The following is a 14,341-nucleotide window of genomic DNA, read 5'->3' on the forward strand; positions in this document are numbered from 1 at the left end:
GTGGATTCTGCATGGTGGGAATTTGCGGAGTTTGCAAATAAGAACAATAACAGACCTCTTTGTGTGCGGTGGAAGAATTTCCCGCTCTCCTTCCATCTTCCACTTTGAAAAATTGTTCAAACTCCTGCGTGAGCCTTTTTTCCCCCCTTTTACTGGTTCTCCCTCACCAAGACATTCGGAAATAGAAAATAGTTTAAATGAGTTAATGGGATCATGCAATTGTTTAATTCAGTCCACTTTTGCATGGAAGCAGCTCAGTCTCCACCCCCAACCAAAAACATGTGATTAACAACTGGTGATGTCAGGGTTTAAACCTGAAAAATCTACCTATCCCACCACTCAGACCGCTGTCTGACTGACAAGCAACCACGTGGCGTGGTCTTGATGTGATGTGACGCAAGGTGGCGCAGCTCCCTGCCAGGTGCCTTTCTCACGAGCACCTTTAAGTGCGTGCACGTACACTCATGCTGCTGCTGCTACTGGTGCTGCTACATTGCCTCGTTGCCGTGCTGCCCACTTCTCCTTCCTGCTCTTCCTCCTCCTCCTCGCAAGGGGAGTTGACTTGATGCGCATAATAAATCACCTCTGCAAGATTGCCCCCCACCCCTCCTCTTTTTTCTTTTTTTGGTCCAAGCCCGATTTGAAAGCTGCGCGCGTTGGATCGGAGACCGTGGAATGATTTCAATGTGATTCAGCGCCACAAGCAACGTGGGTGTTGTGCGTGCATTTGAGCTGTGCATTTGCGCGCTCACGTGTGTGCGTGTGTGTGTGTGCGGTGTTTTCTTTTTCCTTGTTCAGTATTCATTTTTGTGTGTATGTGATGAGGAGCGGAGGAAGAGGCGGGAGCACTAGCTATGAAGCGCGTGTCATCTCGACTCAATTTCACCTGTATGAACGACCTTGCCATTGTGACCGAAATGTTCCTAAAAGGCTTTCCATGGAGGATACATGTGTCGCCCATTCCCTGAGAGCTGAATCTGCTCGCTGTTGGCCTCAGGACACTCAAAGATAAGAGGTAAGACACACGTACACATGCACGCGAACGCACAGCACACAGAGAAAAGGCGAGAAAACAGTCAAACCTGTGCGCGTGCATGGCTATTGTAAACGTGCATGTGCGCTAAATTATTTACACTGTGCCATTTGTCTTTTAATATTTATTGCACCTAATAAGTCTCACCAGCTCTTGTCTACCTTCTCAATTTGTCTCAATCAAGCAAGTCACACTCAAATGTATTGCATCATAACTATACTAATACTTTATTATAGGCTAGAAGATGATGATGCCCTCCTAACTGCAGACAATTCCATCACATGGAGTTCAGTTTTATTTTTGGTTTGGAAGGGCATGTTTAAAACCCTATCAAATATGCATTGATTACTATTATTTTCTTCTGGGTCAGAGAGTGATGCATGGAGTTATATTAGTAACGGCGTGGTTCAGGCTAATGGGGGTGCCTACCTGGCATGATGCTACACTGACTGCAGCCTCACTTGTGATCACTCTGTCAAATATGTGGCAGGAACCCAACAGCAACACATTTCACGCCCAACTCAGTCTCAGTGGATTGCATTACAAATGATTTTATGTTTGCTACAATGAAGGCCCACCTACTGCACAATCTAATGCAAGTGTTGGATATCTAAAAGTCTGCTTTTACAAAGATAATATACAGTTTTGATTGACACTGTCAGACGTCCTCAATGATATGTAACACATGCGATCAGAGGAGGCAGTAAACAAATATAATTATTTTCAATTTTAGTCCTTTGCTCAATACTCTTTTTGAATGGTAAAATGTCAATGGCTCCATTGTCAATATCAGTAAATTTCCTGTTCAAATCCCCAGGCGAGATGCGAAGTGCGGCAGCCAGTGGCATCATTCACCTCAGATTGCACAATACCTCACTAAATGGGTTGAGGAGGCTTGTAATTGCAAGTGCCTGTTTCTGTCGCTCTTCACAGCTCCAATATTGTTGTGTGTAATGTACACTTTCTATATGCTCTTATTCAGGCTAATGCATTTCATGTAGGGTTCACAAGATGCTAATCACACTTTTCGTATTATGTCAGCCAGATATCACTAAGTGCAGGACCATAGCATCATTTGGGGCCCAAGGTAAACACAACTAACCAGCAGCCCACACACACACACACACACACACACACACGCACACACACACACACACACACACACACACACACACACACACACGCACACACACACACACACACACACGCACACACACACACACACACACACACACACACACACACACAACTGTACTTAGCCTGCTAATAGTTACGATCAAAGATTATTCATATTAATGTTTTTCCTCATGAACTGAAAAGTGTGAATTGGAGAAAAATATCCCATTTCCTGAGCTAGATAAAGTCCTTAAAATCTTACTTTAAGAATATTATCTAACAAGTGAATCATGTAATCACTTTTACTATAATTGATAAAAACATTAATCAACTTTTACAATTTTAACTGTCTACTGTAAAGGTGTTTTCATTTTCTATTGAACACTTTCAAAACTTATCATAGTATAAGAATGGATACAAAAAAGGTGTAACGTATAAATTTGTTTGAAATTGCTCCCCCTGAAAATGTTTCTAAATAGCAAAATACATTTTTCTGCTATGCAGTGTGAATTTAAGAACAGTTTATTATATAAAAAAGGAAACCAACTGGTTAAGTTAAGTGAAATCTATTAAATAAAAACTGTAGTTTTCACAGAATACACGATTATTCCATAGAATTTTCAGCGGCATAGTCTAATACTGAAATATTTGTCAGTTGCAGCCCTACATTCAGCCTTGTTTTATTGTTTAATAAAACCCTTGCTTCAGGTCCCTGCAAAAAATTGCTCCTCAAAATGTGTAAATTGAAATCATTGATGTTGCCCATCAATGATTTCAAAGAAATAAGTTATTTCGAGCCTTGCAGTCAACTAAATTCTACCCACTTCCAAATCATCACTCACATATTTTTGCAACTATAGTGAACATTTGATCAAAAGTGATTTTTCAAGATGTTAATTCCTCTCCCAGTTTAAGTTTGCTGACAAACTAAATAGAAAATCAAGACTTACACAACGTGTATTTTAGACAAGCAAACAAAGTTGCCTTAACTGAGTGTCCTCCTAGCTTAATGCTAACATGAATGGAAAATGCCACTGACTTTCTAACATTAGTGACAATTTTCACAACCCTTTAGCAATGGTTCTTTAAATACATATGGTAGAACATCACAGTTGTAGACAGATAATATAATAATATTCACAGGCATATATACTTCATCCTCAATATAAAATGGCTAATATTACAGCAAATTACCGAGTAATAGGATAGTAGAAGAAGTGTATTTTTTTGTCTAATATATATATATATATATATATATATATATATATATATATATATATATATATATATTATATATGGCCTCCCTTCATTATTTAAAAAACAAAACAACAACACTTTTTTTTGGTGGGGACTGGTATGGATGTATGACATTTTCATTCATTTCAGTGTGGAGATATTAATATTGAGATACTGCATGTCCTTTGAGTAAAGCTAATATTTCAAGGCATCACTGTATTTTAATCTTAAATTTGAATTCTGTATCTCAAATTTCAATGAGGACCACATTAGCACCTCTCTGACATTTATTGAATTTGATAAGTCTCATTATACTGTGCAGATGTGCCTGTCTGATATGTGTTTCTTTAAATGGACCAAGGAGTGATGTGGGTGGGGTGAGCCAAAAAAACAACAACCTCACATCAGCTTAATTTATAGAGTGCTGTAGTTTTGACTGGCACTATGCATTTAGAAATGCATTTGGTAAACACACACACACACACACACACACACACACACACATGTTCAGTAGGTAATTGCAGACTGGTATGCCACCATGTCAGCTGAAATAGCTGTGATGAATGCAGTTTAGGCCTTCAAAGTAAGTAGACTCCCACTCTTCCAGCTGCACTGCTTGTTCAAGCATCACCCTACCTGGATGCTGGCAGAGTATGATGGAGGCGCTGGATGTCACCATCTTCTTTCTTTATGTCATTTAAATACTGAGAGGAAGGTATACACTCCTTGGTGGAGAGTGATTCACACAGCGAAGCTTTCACACCACCTTTCATCGCCATCATCGTTAGCGACATTATTCAGTGCAAGCTGAGAATGTGCGTGGTGTGTGGTAAGCATTGGCAACGGTGCACAGGCGACATGTGAATCGCTAGTCTGCTAATTTCAGTAGCTGGGTTTGACATGCACATTGGTATTTAGTAGAGGTGCATGTAAAGAGAGGCCCACGTGGCTATCCTTATCAAAAAGCCTCTCCGAGTGCACATGCAAAGTTGGCATGGAGGGTATTACCCAGTGTGCCCTCCACACATCACTCCTCAGTCTCTAGGTGCCAACTGACTGTACATTGTGCTCCCATCACTGAGTTACGGTGTGCAGGAAGGAAGGAAGGAAGCATAAAAATCCAATTTGGCCGACTTTGAAGGAGGGGGGAAAAAAGGCCGGAGCACACATGAAAGGTGGTGAAGAAAATCCTGGCTGAGACTCCACGTGTCTGACTTGACATCCAAGGCAGCTGACAAACAATTAGACCCTCTATAAGTAGTGCTGTGAACCAGGCTCTCTCGGGATTAGACCACAAATGAGCCACACATCACGGCTTATGTCTCCTAAATGGAAAGTGAGTGCATGTGTGGAGTCACGGTGTTGTTGAGCGTGTGTCTGCGTACGCGTGGTTGTGTGCGTGTATTCGTTTGTGTGTGTTCCCTGACATTTTAGCAGATTGCTGTTGATATCTATCTGTGGGCCTTAATATATCATGAACCTCTCCCAAAGAGTTTTTATTTTGTCAAATGCATGTTTGACAGTATGTCATGCTCAATAAACAGCTTACATGTGAGGGCAGACAGTACTAGTGCATTAATATGTTTCAGTATACTTAAAATATATTTAACATTTACTTGGTGGAGTATACTTCCAATAAGTGCAAGAAAAGTAAACTAGAGGTATACTTTCCTAATGTTGAGTACAGTAGACTTCAGGTATACCTAAATATACTTCTTTTTGGTAAGGGAAATCAGTCAAAATCCAGCAAAACAGCCAGGAGTGAAGGGGATTGCTTCTGTGAAAATGGCTGGGAGTTAATGATGCCAATTTGATGCCTTTATGCTCCTTGTTTTAGTATTTTGTGAATACATGCATTTTGAGACTCCTCCACTTCTGCCTTGCCTCCCTATGCATTGGGTCCTCCATTTTTGATAGCACCAATAACAAAAAATCTCACTTGTCACAGGAACAGGTGGCTAGCATACACAGGTTAATCGTACCTTCTGACATTTTGTGGAAGAGCATATCATTGTTCTGCCTGTCACAATATGTCACTGGTATAGATTTATGAACAAAATTACATTATTTGTGGTAATTCTCTGACGTGGTCAGTGAAATTGGATCATTCCACATTAGCTGGCACAGTGGTTGGTAATCACACAGAAAATTCCAATGTGTGGCAAATTAGGCACAACATTCAGGTTAACACGGCCTCCTACTGCAAAGGCAGAGTTCATAAGCCTATGAAAATGTTGCCATATGCCAGCCATGCCCGCTAGGCTGTTTGAATGACGCTCATGGCTGTACGCCCCTGGAACAGGCACAGGGAACTCAGACAGGGAAACACTCCAAAGGCATTACTATAATATTTACAATGTTTTGCTCGCACACATTAATTTTACAAGTAAATCATTACTTTGCGTCGAATGTAAAATACATATTGGTGAAGCTGGCGGGCTCCTTAATGCAGTCGGCAATGTGCAAAAACAGAATTTCATATCTGTGTGTACACCCCTCTCACTCACTCACTCACTCACCTTAATACAGTGTTCAGGATTTTTTGTTTTGTGTGTGTGTGTGTGTGTGTGTGTGTTTGACATTTTGTAATTGCATCATTACTCACTCCATCTGCCCCCACTCCCCTTCTGCCATAAGCAAGCGCATGGCAATTTGCAAACACATGCTCCAAGCAGACAGACACTTGTCGTTGATTACGGACCCGGGTGGAATGGCTTCCTCATGGGGCTGTCCAGGTCCACAGCAGAATGTGGGGAAGACACATTCTGCCACTGCGGGTAGATCTAATTGATTGGATAGCACCCCATTGTAAGGGCCAAGTCTCCTCAGGCTGCCAGAAAGTGAATCCGTCCGAGTGACAGATGAGTTGTGTTGTGGGTCGCTCCCCTAATAGTCTAACATTACCTCAGGTCCCATATACTGTACCTGTGGTATCACCCTATATGACACCTCTGTGTGCAATGTGATCACAAGTAAGAGCAGGAATGCAATGCGATGCATCTCTTATCGTATTTGAAGTTCCATTTCATTTTGTCATTGTCTGCGCTTCCAGATTAGGTTATGGAAACACGTGAAACTGCAAGCATCACATAAAAATGATTGGCTGCTGAATTTGGCATTTTAAAGCAAAATTATCTTTTTGAAACAGGTCAAGAGCTGTCTCGCCAGGATCACAAGTGCCAATTCAACGCTTATTGGATGAAAGTGTCATTTGCCCTTGGTTGCCAAAGATGTCGTTGCCATGGAAACAGATTCTACTGTTATCGATCATCGAGTGTTTGGCAGGTAAGCCACACTTGTATTTATTTTTTTTATAGGCGTAATGATTCTCTCCCATTTAGACATTTACAGGTGCAGGATGCTCACTGAAGCGATGGAAATCATGTGATTGTTGGAGAGGATGAGCTGACGGTGGTTTGAACTGGGAGGGGGGGGGGGCTCTGTGTTGACATGTACTCATAAACACTCACTGCTCTTCATCCTCCTCTTCGTTTCATTTAGCTGATGAGCAGACTTTTACCATTGTACAGTAGTTCTGTTTAGACCCACTCTGAGGAATGACATTTTTTTCTTTTGCTCAATACTAATATATACGTATAACACCAACAACTATTTTCACTGTGAGACAATGAGCTCTATTTTTGTGCCCAGCGCATATAGCATGAGGCGTGGTCTAACTGTGCTGAGGCGGCGAGACCTTGTTTTGGTATTTTTGGATACCTGTGCAAATTGGCACAGCGTGGCACATTTAAAAAAGGGTGTTTTGCCCCTTTGTGGGCTTCTTTTATTCCTTTAAAAAGGGATTACACCACGGTATCGTAAGCCCTTCCACAGTTAACTTTAGGCATATAATGATTAAATCTTACCTTTGACACCATGGCGGTCATTTTTAATGAAATATTAGGTGTTTTGCGGGTTAGTATTCTAATGTGAAAATAAAATGCCCGGTTCAGTAAAACCCCGCCTCTCCCCATGTGCTTGGCACGCCCCTGGCGAGCTGGCTGCTGCAGTCAACTGTTGAGGCTCTGCGTTTGAAAACTCCTCTGGATGGCCACGCAACGTAAGCCATCAATTCTTCAATAAGCATTTGAAACAAAATGGCTCCTTGCCACAAGAAAACGTGGAGGAGAGGAAAGAAAGAAACCCCCACCAAAGCGGGTCACGAACCCACAACTTGCTGCTTAGAGGGCAAGCGCACTAACCACTACTCGATTTATTCTGTGAGGTTCAACAGCGCAAAAGTTATACTTGTAGTTTACAGAAGTATCAGCCAAAACCTTTTCTGGGATTTTAAGACGGCCAATGGGCTCTTTGCACAAATCCACTACTTCCTGAACTCAGTACCACTCCTTCGTTTCCTGTCTTTGGTGGTATTGAGTTCAGGAAGTAGTGGATTTGTGCAAAGAGCCCATTGTCATTAAACTTTGGCATTGCAAATGTGAAGGATAATCCATTGCTTTGAATTCATTTGGACAGGATGTTTACTGATAAAGGCTACTTTTGTCACTGTCCCATGGAGGTCTCAAAGAAAGTGGGCGTGTGCTTAGTCCGCAGAGGTGGTGCGGGGGTTGATGACGTCAAAAAGTTCCAACAGCTCGTTTTCTCAGGTTGGGAGGGGCTGGTGCTTGGAGAGCAGAATGACCTAGAACTTCGCATAGAGAGGCGAATGGAGGAAAACACCACTTTGGTGATGTTTTCGGTGAGGAATTAGCATTTTAACATGGCTAAAAGCTCTAAGAAGTTGATTTTACACCTTGCTGTCCCGGAAGAGGAAACTGATTTGCTCGAGTCCATGCAGGAAGTCGAAGCACGCAATTGTTTATAAGAAATTGCCAGCAGACCTCTACGAGCAGATGATGTGAATTGGTATTGGAGACCACCTTCCAATCCAATCGTTCATGTGTATAGTCAGGTTTCCATCCAATTGTTTCTGAATTTTTAAGCAAATTTACTGAAAATGCGCAAGACGGACATGTGACTTTACGTTTCCATCTGTTTTTCTTTTGCGAATATTGAAAGGTGACTCCACCACCTACGACCATTAAGAGATTCTGTTTCTGTTTCGTCGTCTCCTCAAACATACCTTACTTTATCGTCCGACATTACGTTCGGACTACAAACATACGTGTGACGTACTATCCGGTTAAAACGTGCGACGTGTATCCGATCTCGCCAGCAGTTATTCGCAAAACCTGTTTCCCTTGCCAAATTTAGCGTTTTCCTTTTTTCGATACGCTTCAAAATCTACCCCCTCCTTTTTGCGAATTTTGGGCCCTTTTTCGATTTTCTGGCGTTTCCATTCAGTTTTATTTTCGCATTTTTTGAACATTCGAATTATGATGGGTGGATAGAAACACAACTTGTGTCACGGGCCAAGAGGGGTAATTTTGAAAATATAATGGGCGACACGGTGGCTGACTGGCTAGCACATCCGGCTTCCAGTGCAGAGGACATGAGATTGAGTTACTGGGTGGAGTTTGCATGTTCTCCCCGTTGCTGTGTGGGTTTTCTCCGGGTACTCCGGTTTCCTCCCACATTCCAAAGACATGCATGGCAGGTTAATTGAACACTGCAAATGGTCCCTAGGCGTGATTGTGAGTGTGAGTGGTTGTTTGTCTCTGATGCTCGGGATTGGTTGGCAACCAGTTTGGGGTGTACCCCGCCTACTGCCCGAAGCTTGCTGGGATAGGCTCCAGCACTCCCACGACCCTTGTGAGGAACAAGCAGTTGAGAAAATGGATGGATGGATGGATGGAAATGGATAATAATGTGTAGTTTTACAATGATTCAAAGCGTTTGATGCATGCCACTGTCATATTTACAAATGATATACAATGACATTTCAAAATCTGCACCTATAGTTGGACATGGTTCCAGCAGGCATAACCTTTGTGCAACTTTTAGCCACCAAATTGTCAGGTCTACCGGGTCTAGGTTAAAGGTAAACCTTAGTACACGAGAACGGTCATGGTGCAGAGTTGTCTGCCAAATTCCCAAACAGGCAAAACACTTTTGGACTGGCACGGAAATTTACGCTACGCCGTCAAGTATAGAGCCCAATGTTGATTATTGTGGTTGTAATTTGTAGTTGTGTTAAGTGCTCTGTAAGGCAAGGCGCGTTTATTTGTATGGCACCATTCAGAGTGCTTTACAGAAGCAAAGATAACCTGATGAAAAACAAGATTGCATTGAAATATGAAAATAAGATAAAAATCCATCAGAAAAGCAGGATAAATGACGATAAAGCAAAACACGACAATGAAAAATTGCATGCATTATCAAGTTAAAATCACTAAATAAAAGTGAGCTGGTGAAAAAGCAGCAGAGAACAATAACATTTTGAGGCCAGATTGGGTATCAAGTTTGTTCCATAGCTAAGAGAAACAGAGGGAACAGAATGCTGCTTCCCTTGTTTGGTTCTGGTCCTCAAAAACTCAATAAGCCTGTACTCAACGATCCACAGGGTCTGGAGGTCTCATGGGGGACTTAAAGCTATTGAATACTGCATATTTACAGTAGAAATTATGTATACTGAAAGGTGTTTTCAATATTGTTCCCATCCAATGTAGCCAAAGAAGGTAACCAAAACTATCTCTCAGTATGCAGTACAAAACCAAATAACTCTCTAACAGTGACAATCAAACAACATTATTGTCTTTCTCAAGGCACATTTTTTCATACAGCTCTTGGATGAGATATTGGATTTTGTTGCCAGCCTCATTATGAATTAACACACAATCAATGATGCTTTTAGATATCAACACGAATATGATTGTATTTATCAGGGAGCGAACTAGTATTTGAACCTCAGGGATGCTCAGCCACCCGTCGGAATGTTAATCATATAGCAATTTGCAATTAGAATCTTACCACAACAAAACAGCAATGCGGAAAGGTCAAACTAGTTTGAATACACAAAATATTTTCAAGAAAAATCAATCATGAAAACATAGCCAGACTTTGCACCTCTTCAAACCTCAATTCCACTACACATATTTCATTATAATGCATGATTTAGACTGAAGCATTTAGTTAATGAAACACTCCTTTGGTCATGAAGATTACAATAATATTCACCTCAAACTCTACTGACAGTATTTAATACTACAGTTGAAATGCTGATTCTATTAATGATGACTGAGCTCAATGCTTTTTGCACAATTTAAAGGTTTTCACATTCACATATTCAGAGATAGGCCCACATTTCGTGTATATATATATATATATGTGTGTGTGTGTGTGTGTGTGTGTGTGTGTGTGTGTGTGTGTGTGAATGAGTGTGTTTGGGACACGGTGTTACACATTTAAATATGTTGTATTAAACAATATATTATACACAATTAACGGTTCATCGAATTAATCCACCGATTATTTCATGATTTTTGAATTATGTGCCGAAAATTTTCAAGTGGGGCTATCGCCACGGCCAAAACGGATATGATAAGACATCATCAACTCATATCTTTTACCCTTCTGGCTTTGCGTGTGCATGTGTGTGCAGCTCTGAAGATGGTAAAGCTCACTACTCACTTGTGTCACTACATTTCAATATGATCTTGCGACTGCTGCTTCAAATGAACAATAAAAACAGAGCAACTGACTTACTGACAGCTTGTCATTAATAGCTTCAGCATGAAGCAAAAAAAAAAAAAAAAAAACCTCCTGCAGATTTTCTTTAATATACAGTCTTCCTGAACCTTCCAGATTGTTTGGACAGTGGGTTGTACCATGGCCCAAGATGGCGGATGGAGCCAGGTGATCTGTTTATTCCAGTGGACTCTATTGAAGAAGAGGCTACTCTGACTTGTGACGCCAAGAGTACCCCACCTCCCCAGTACAGGTAGAAGTGCATTCTATCATTTGTGTCAAATTGCATCACTAAAGTCATCGTCCTGTGTTAAAGACGGGATTAGAACATTTTCATTTGCACAGCACTCCGGGCTGTCAGTGCCACAAGAGGCTCTAGTTGAATGCTTCCTCACTCGAAGCGCTATCGCGCCACATCATGGAAACGGTTCATCTACACTCGGCCGAGCGCGCCCTGAACTTAATTTGTGCTCTGTGCACCCAGGAATAATTTACAAGATAAACTCAAATCACAGATTCAATGTTTCGATATTTCACACAGAAATGTAATTATTCTAGACTGAAAGAAGACACTCCTGAGTCTTCTTTCGTTGTGCCACATGTAATTGTTCTCAATTAAGGCATTTTATTTCCTATGTGTTTTTCCTTTCACTTTATACCACAGACGGAATTTATTCTTGTACTTTATGTCACAATATCACTTTTAAATGCTGGGTGCCAAATTGTTCATATTTTAGATAATCATTGTTATATAAAACCTTTTTAAGCAGACAGGTCTTAATTCTGATTAAATACACACTTGAAGAATGTTAAAAAAAACAACAACATAATTTATTAGTATTAGTTAATACCAAACTTTTGCCTCTCCAATTATATCACAGAAGAAGAAAAAAAAAGTGGGTTTATATCCGGAAGGGAACCACTGTAGCAAACTCGCAAACAGCATTAACATGCATTTCATTAATATTGCAATTCAACCACTTCTCTGTATTAAATATAAATGATATTGTATAGATTGGTGTCCCTTAAAAGAGGTCATGATTGGGTTGATTTACAGTAGCTACATTCACCTGACTTTGGTGCAGGGTGGGTTGAATTCCCACTCAGTGACAGCGTGAATGGTTGTCTGCCTCTATATGTGCCGTTTGACTGTGTTTGTGACCAGTCAAGTGTGCAGTCCGACTTTCTCCTGAAATCAGCTGAGATAGGATCAAACTCACCTGCAACCTTGGTGGATGGATGGAAAAAAAGCAGTATGGAAACATATTAAGACTTTGTTTTGAAAAATACGGCTTCATTCTTGTAAGAGTTCAACTTTTTATCCTGACAGCAAAAGAATGTCTGTACTTGTAGAAAAAAAATAAAAATAAGAAAATGTGCATAATTAATCTCAAAAGAATACAACTTTTCCACTCAAAACATGCATTTCTTACTGAAACATTAAGAAAAAAACTTTCCTCGAAATTAGGCGACTTTTTAATTCCTATGGCATTTATGAGTAGATATGGTAGCGACAAATTTGTGTTAGGATTATGAGGGCGTTCCTGAAGAAATTTCTCCCTCATAAGGGATCACTGGACCCAAAATACTTGAAAACCACTGCGCTGGACTATAAATGTCACCTGCGCTGTGCATTGAATTACTGCAGCACAGATGAGCTGAATGATAGTGGAGCACATTATGTAGGCTCATTATTTCTCACTGTGTGCTCGAGACCAGGTATCTCCATGTAGTGATTAAAGGTGTATGGAGCACGTTTCGGCGTAGTGTCTTGTCAAGCTGGCTGTGCAGGATTCTGCATGCCCTCAGCACCTCTCCACTTCTTCGCTTGAAGTGTAAATGGGCTCCTATTGCTCCGTCGCACCGCTTTCCTTCCCACCCCTTCTCTCTCTCTTCCTTTCCATCTGACAGTCGTGTCACTCAGGCAGCAAGTTGAAGTTTCCACAATATGAATATTGCACAGCAATCCATTTTTTTGGGGGGGGGAACACAACTTGCACAAAAAGCCATCTTGTACTAGGTCTAGAAGTCATTCAAGATTAATTCATTAATAGAAAGGGACTACATTGATCTTAAATTGATCTTCTTCTAGTGAAACTTTAGCTAGTCAGATGTCAATAAAATAAATAATAAAAGCATAGATTGGGCCAATGTGCACCGGCTGAGAAGGTTTAATCTACAAATGACTCATATCATCAGATCCATGCTCCTCAATGTTGCCCAGTTACATAAATGTAAAACGGAATATTTGCTGTTATGCATAAAATATTGAGACTAATCTCTTAGAAGCAAGTTATTATCTTAACAGTACACTCTGCTAAATGGCAGAGGCTTTGTTTCATTACTGTATCTTATTTGGAATGGTATTATCATTTGTATTAACACTAATTGGGCATTTCTCTACATGCAAATCCATCTTAGCATTTCAGTTGTCAGAGTTAATTGAAGTACTAACTTTTTTTAATATAATAATGCTGAAGGTGATTTCCCACACCACCACTGCCGCCATTTTGTGATGTCTGCCAGGTTGGGGAATGGCGTAGAGGACCCAAAAGCAGGGAGCAAAAGCAGCAAGGCAGGGAAGCAGTCAAAAAGGGGATTTAATTAAAGGGCCTACACTATGGTATTTTAAGCCCTTGCACAGTTAACTATAGGCATATAATGATGAAATCTTACCTTTGACACAAGCGCGATTTCTTATAAAATATGAGTTATTTCGGTGGCTATTTTTCTTACTCGGAAGTCAAACGGTCGGTTCAGTAAAACCCCGCCTCTCCCCCTGTGGCTGCCGCGCCTCCTCATGACGTCGTCCGAGCCAGCTGCTTCGCGCAATGCCCACGAAACATACAGATAGGTTTTAAACCGATTTTTAAAATGGACTCTAAATTTCACGGGCTGCTAGAGCTCTGCGTTTGGTCACGCAAGCCATCAATCTTGAATAAACATTTGAAACAAAACGGGTCCTTGCCGCAAGAAATCGATGCTCATGGGGCAAGCACACTATTCACTACACCATCCATTCATTTAAATCCATCTGCGCAAATGTTTTACCTTTAGTTTACACCAGTGCCAGATTTTAAGAGCCAATTGTCATTTCATTGCAATTTGGCATTGCAAATGTGAAGAATAATTGATTGCTTTGAATTCATTTGGACAGAATGTTTACTGATAAAGGCTACTTTTGTCATTATTCCATGGAGGGAGGTCTCAGAGAAAGTGGCCGTGCGTTTAGTCCGCAGAGGTGGTGCGGGGGTTGATGACGTCAAAAAGTTCCAACAGCTCGTTTTCTCAGGTTGGGAGGGGCTGGTGCTTGGAGAGCAGAATGACCTAGAACTTCGCATAGAGAGGCGAATGGAGGAAAACACCACT

The 14,341-nt window shown here is 40.9% G+C and overlaps 1 protein-coding gene across 1 annotated transcript in view; it reads left to right on the top strand.

The window, feature by feature from the left end:
* Window positions 1-514: 514 nt before the first annotated feature.
* Window positions 515-14,341, top strand: part of LOC144034019 (contactin-3-like) — a 69,692-nt gene continuing 55,865 nt past the window's right edge. The window contains exons 1-3 of the mRNA XM_077542532.1: window positions 515-1,015; window positions 6,534-6,670; window positions 11,090-11,225. Coding sequence (XP_077398658.1) covers window positions 6,616-6,670; window positions 11,090-11,225 — 191 coding nt within the window. The 5' untranslated portion in view covers window positions 515-1,015; window positions 6,534-6,615. The remainder of the gene's footprint in view (window positions 1,016-6,533; window positions 6,671-11,089; window positions 11,226-14,341) is intronic.

The sequence above is a fragment of the Vanacampus margaritifer genome, chromosome 1, assembly GCF_051991255.1.
Source record: "Vanacampus margaritifer isolate UIUO_Vmar chromosome 1, RoL_Vmar_1.0, whole genome shotgun sequence".
Lineage (NCBI taxonomy): Eukaryota > Metazoa > Chordata > Actinopteri > Syngnathiformes > Syngnathidae > Vanacampus > Vanacampus margaritifer.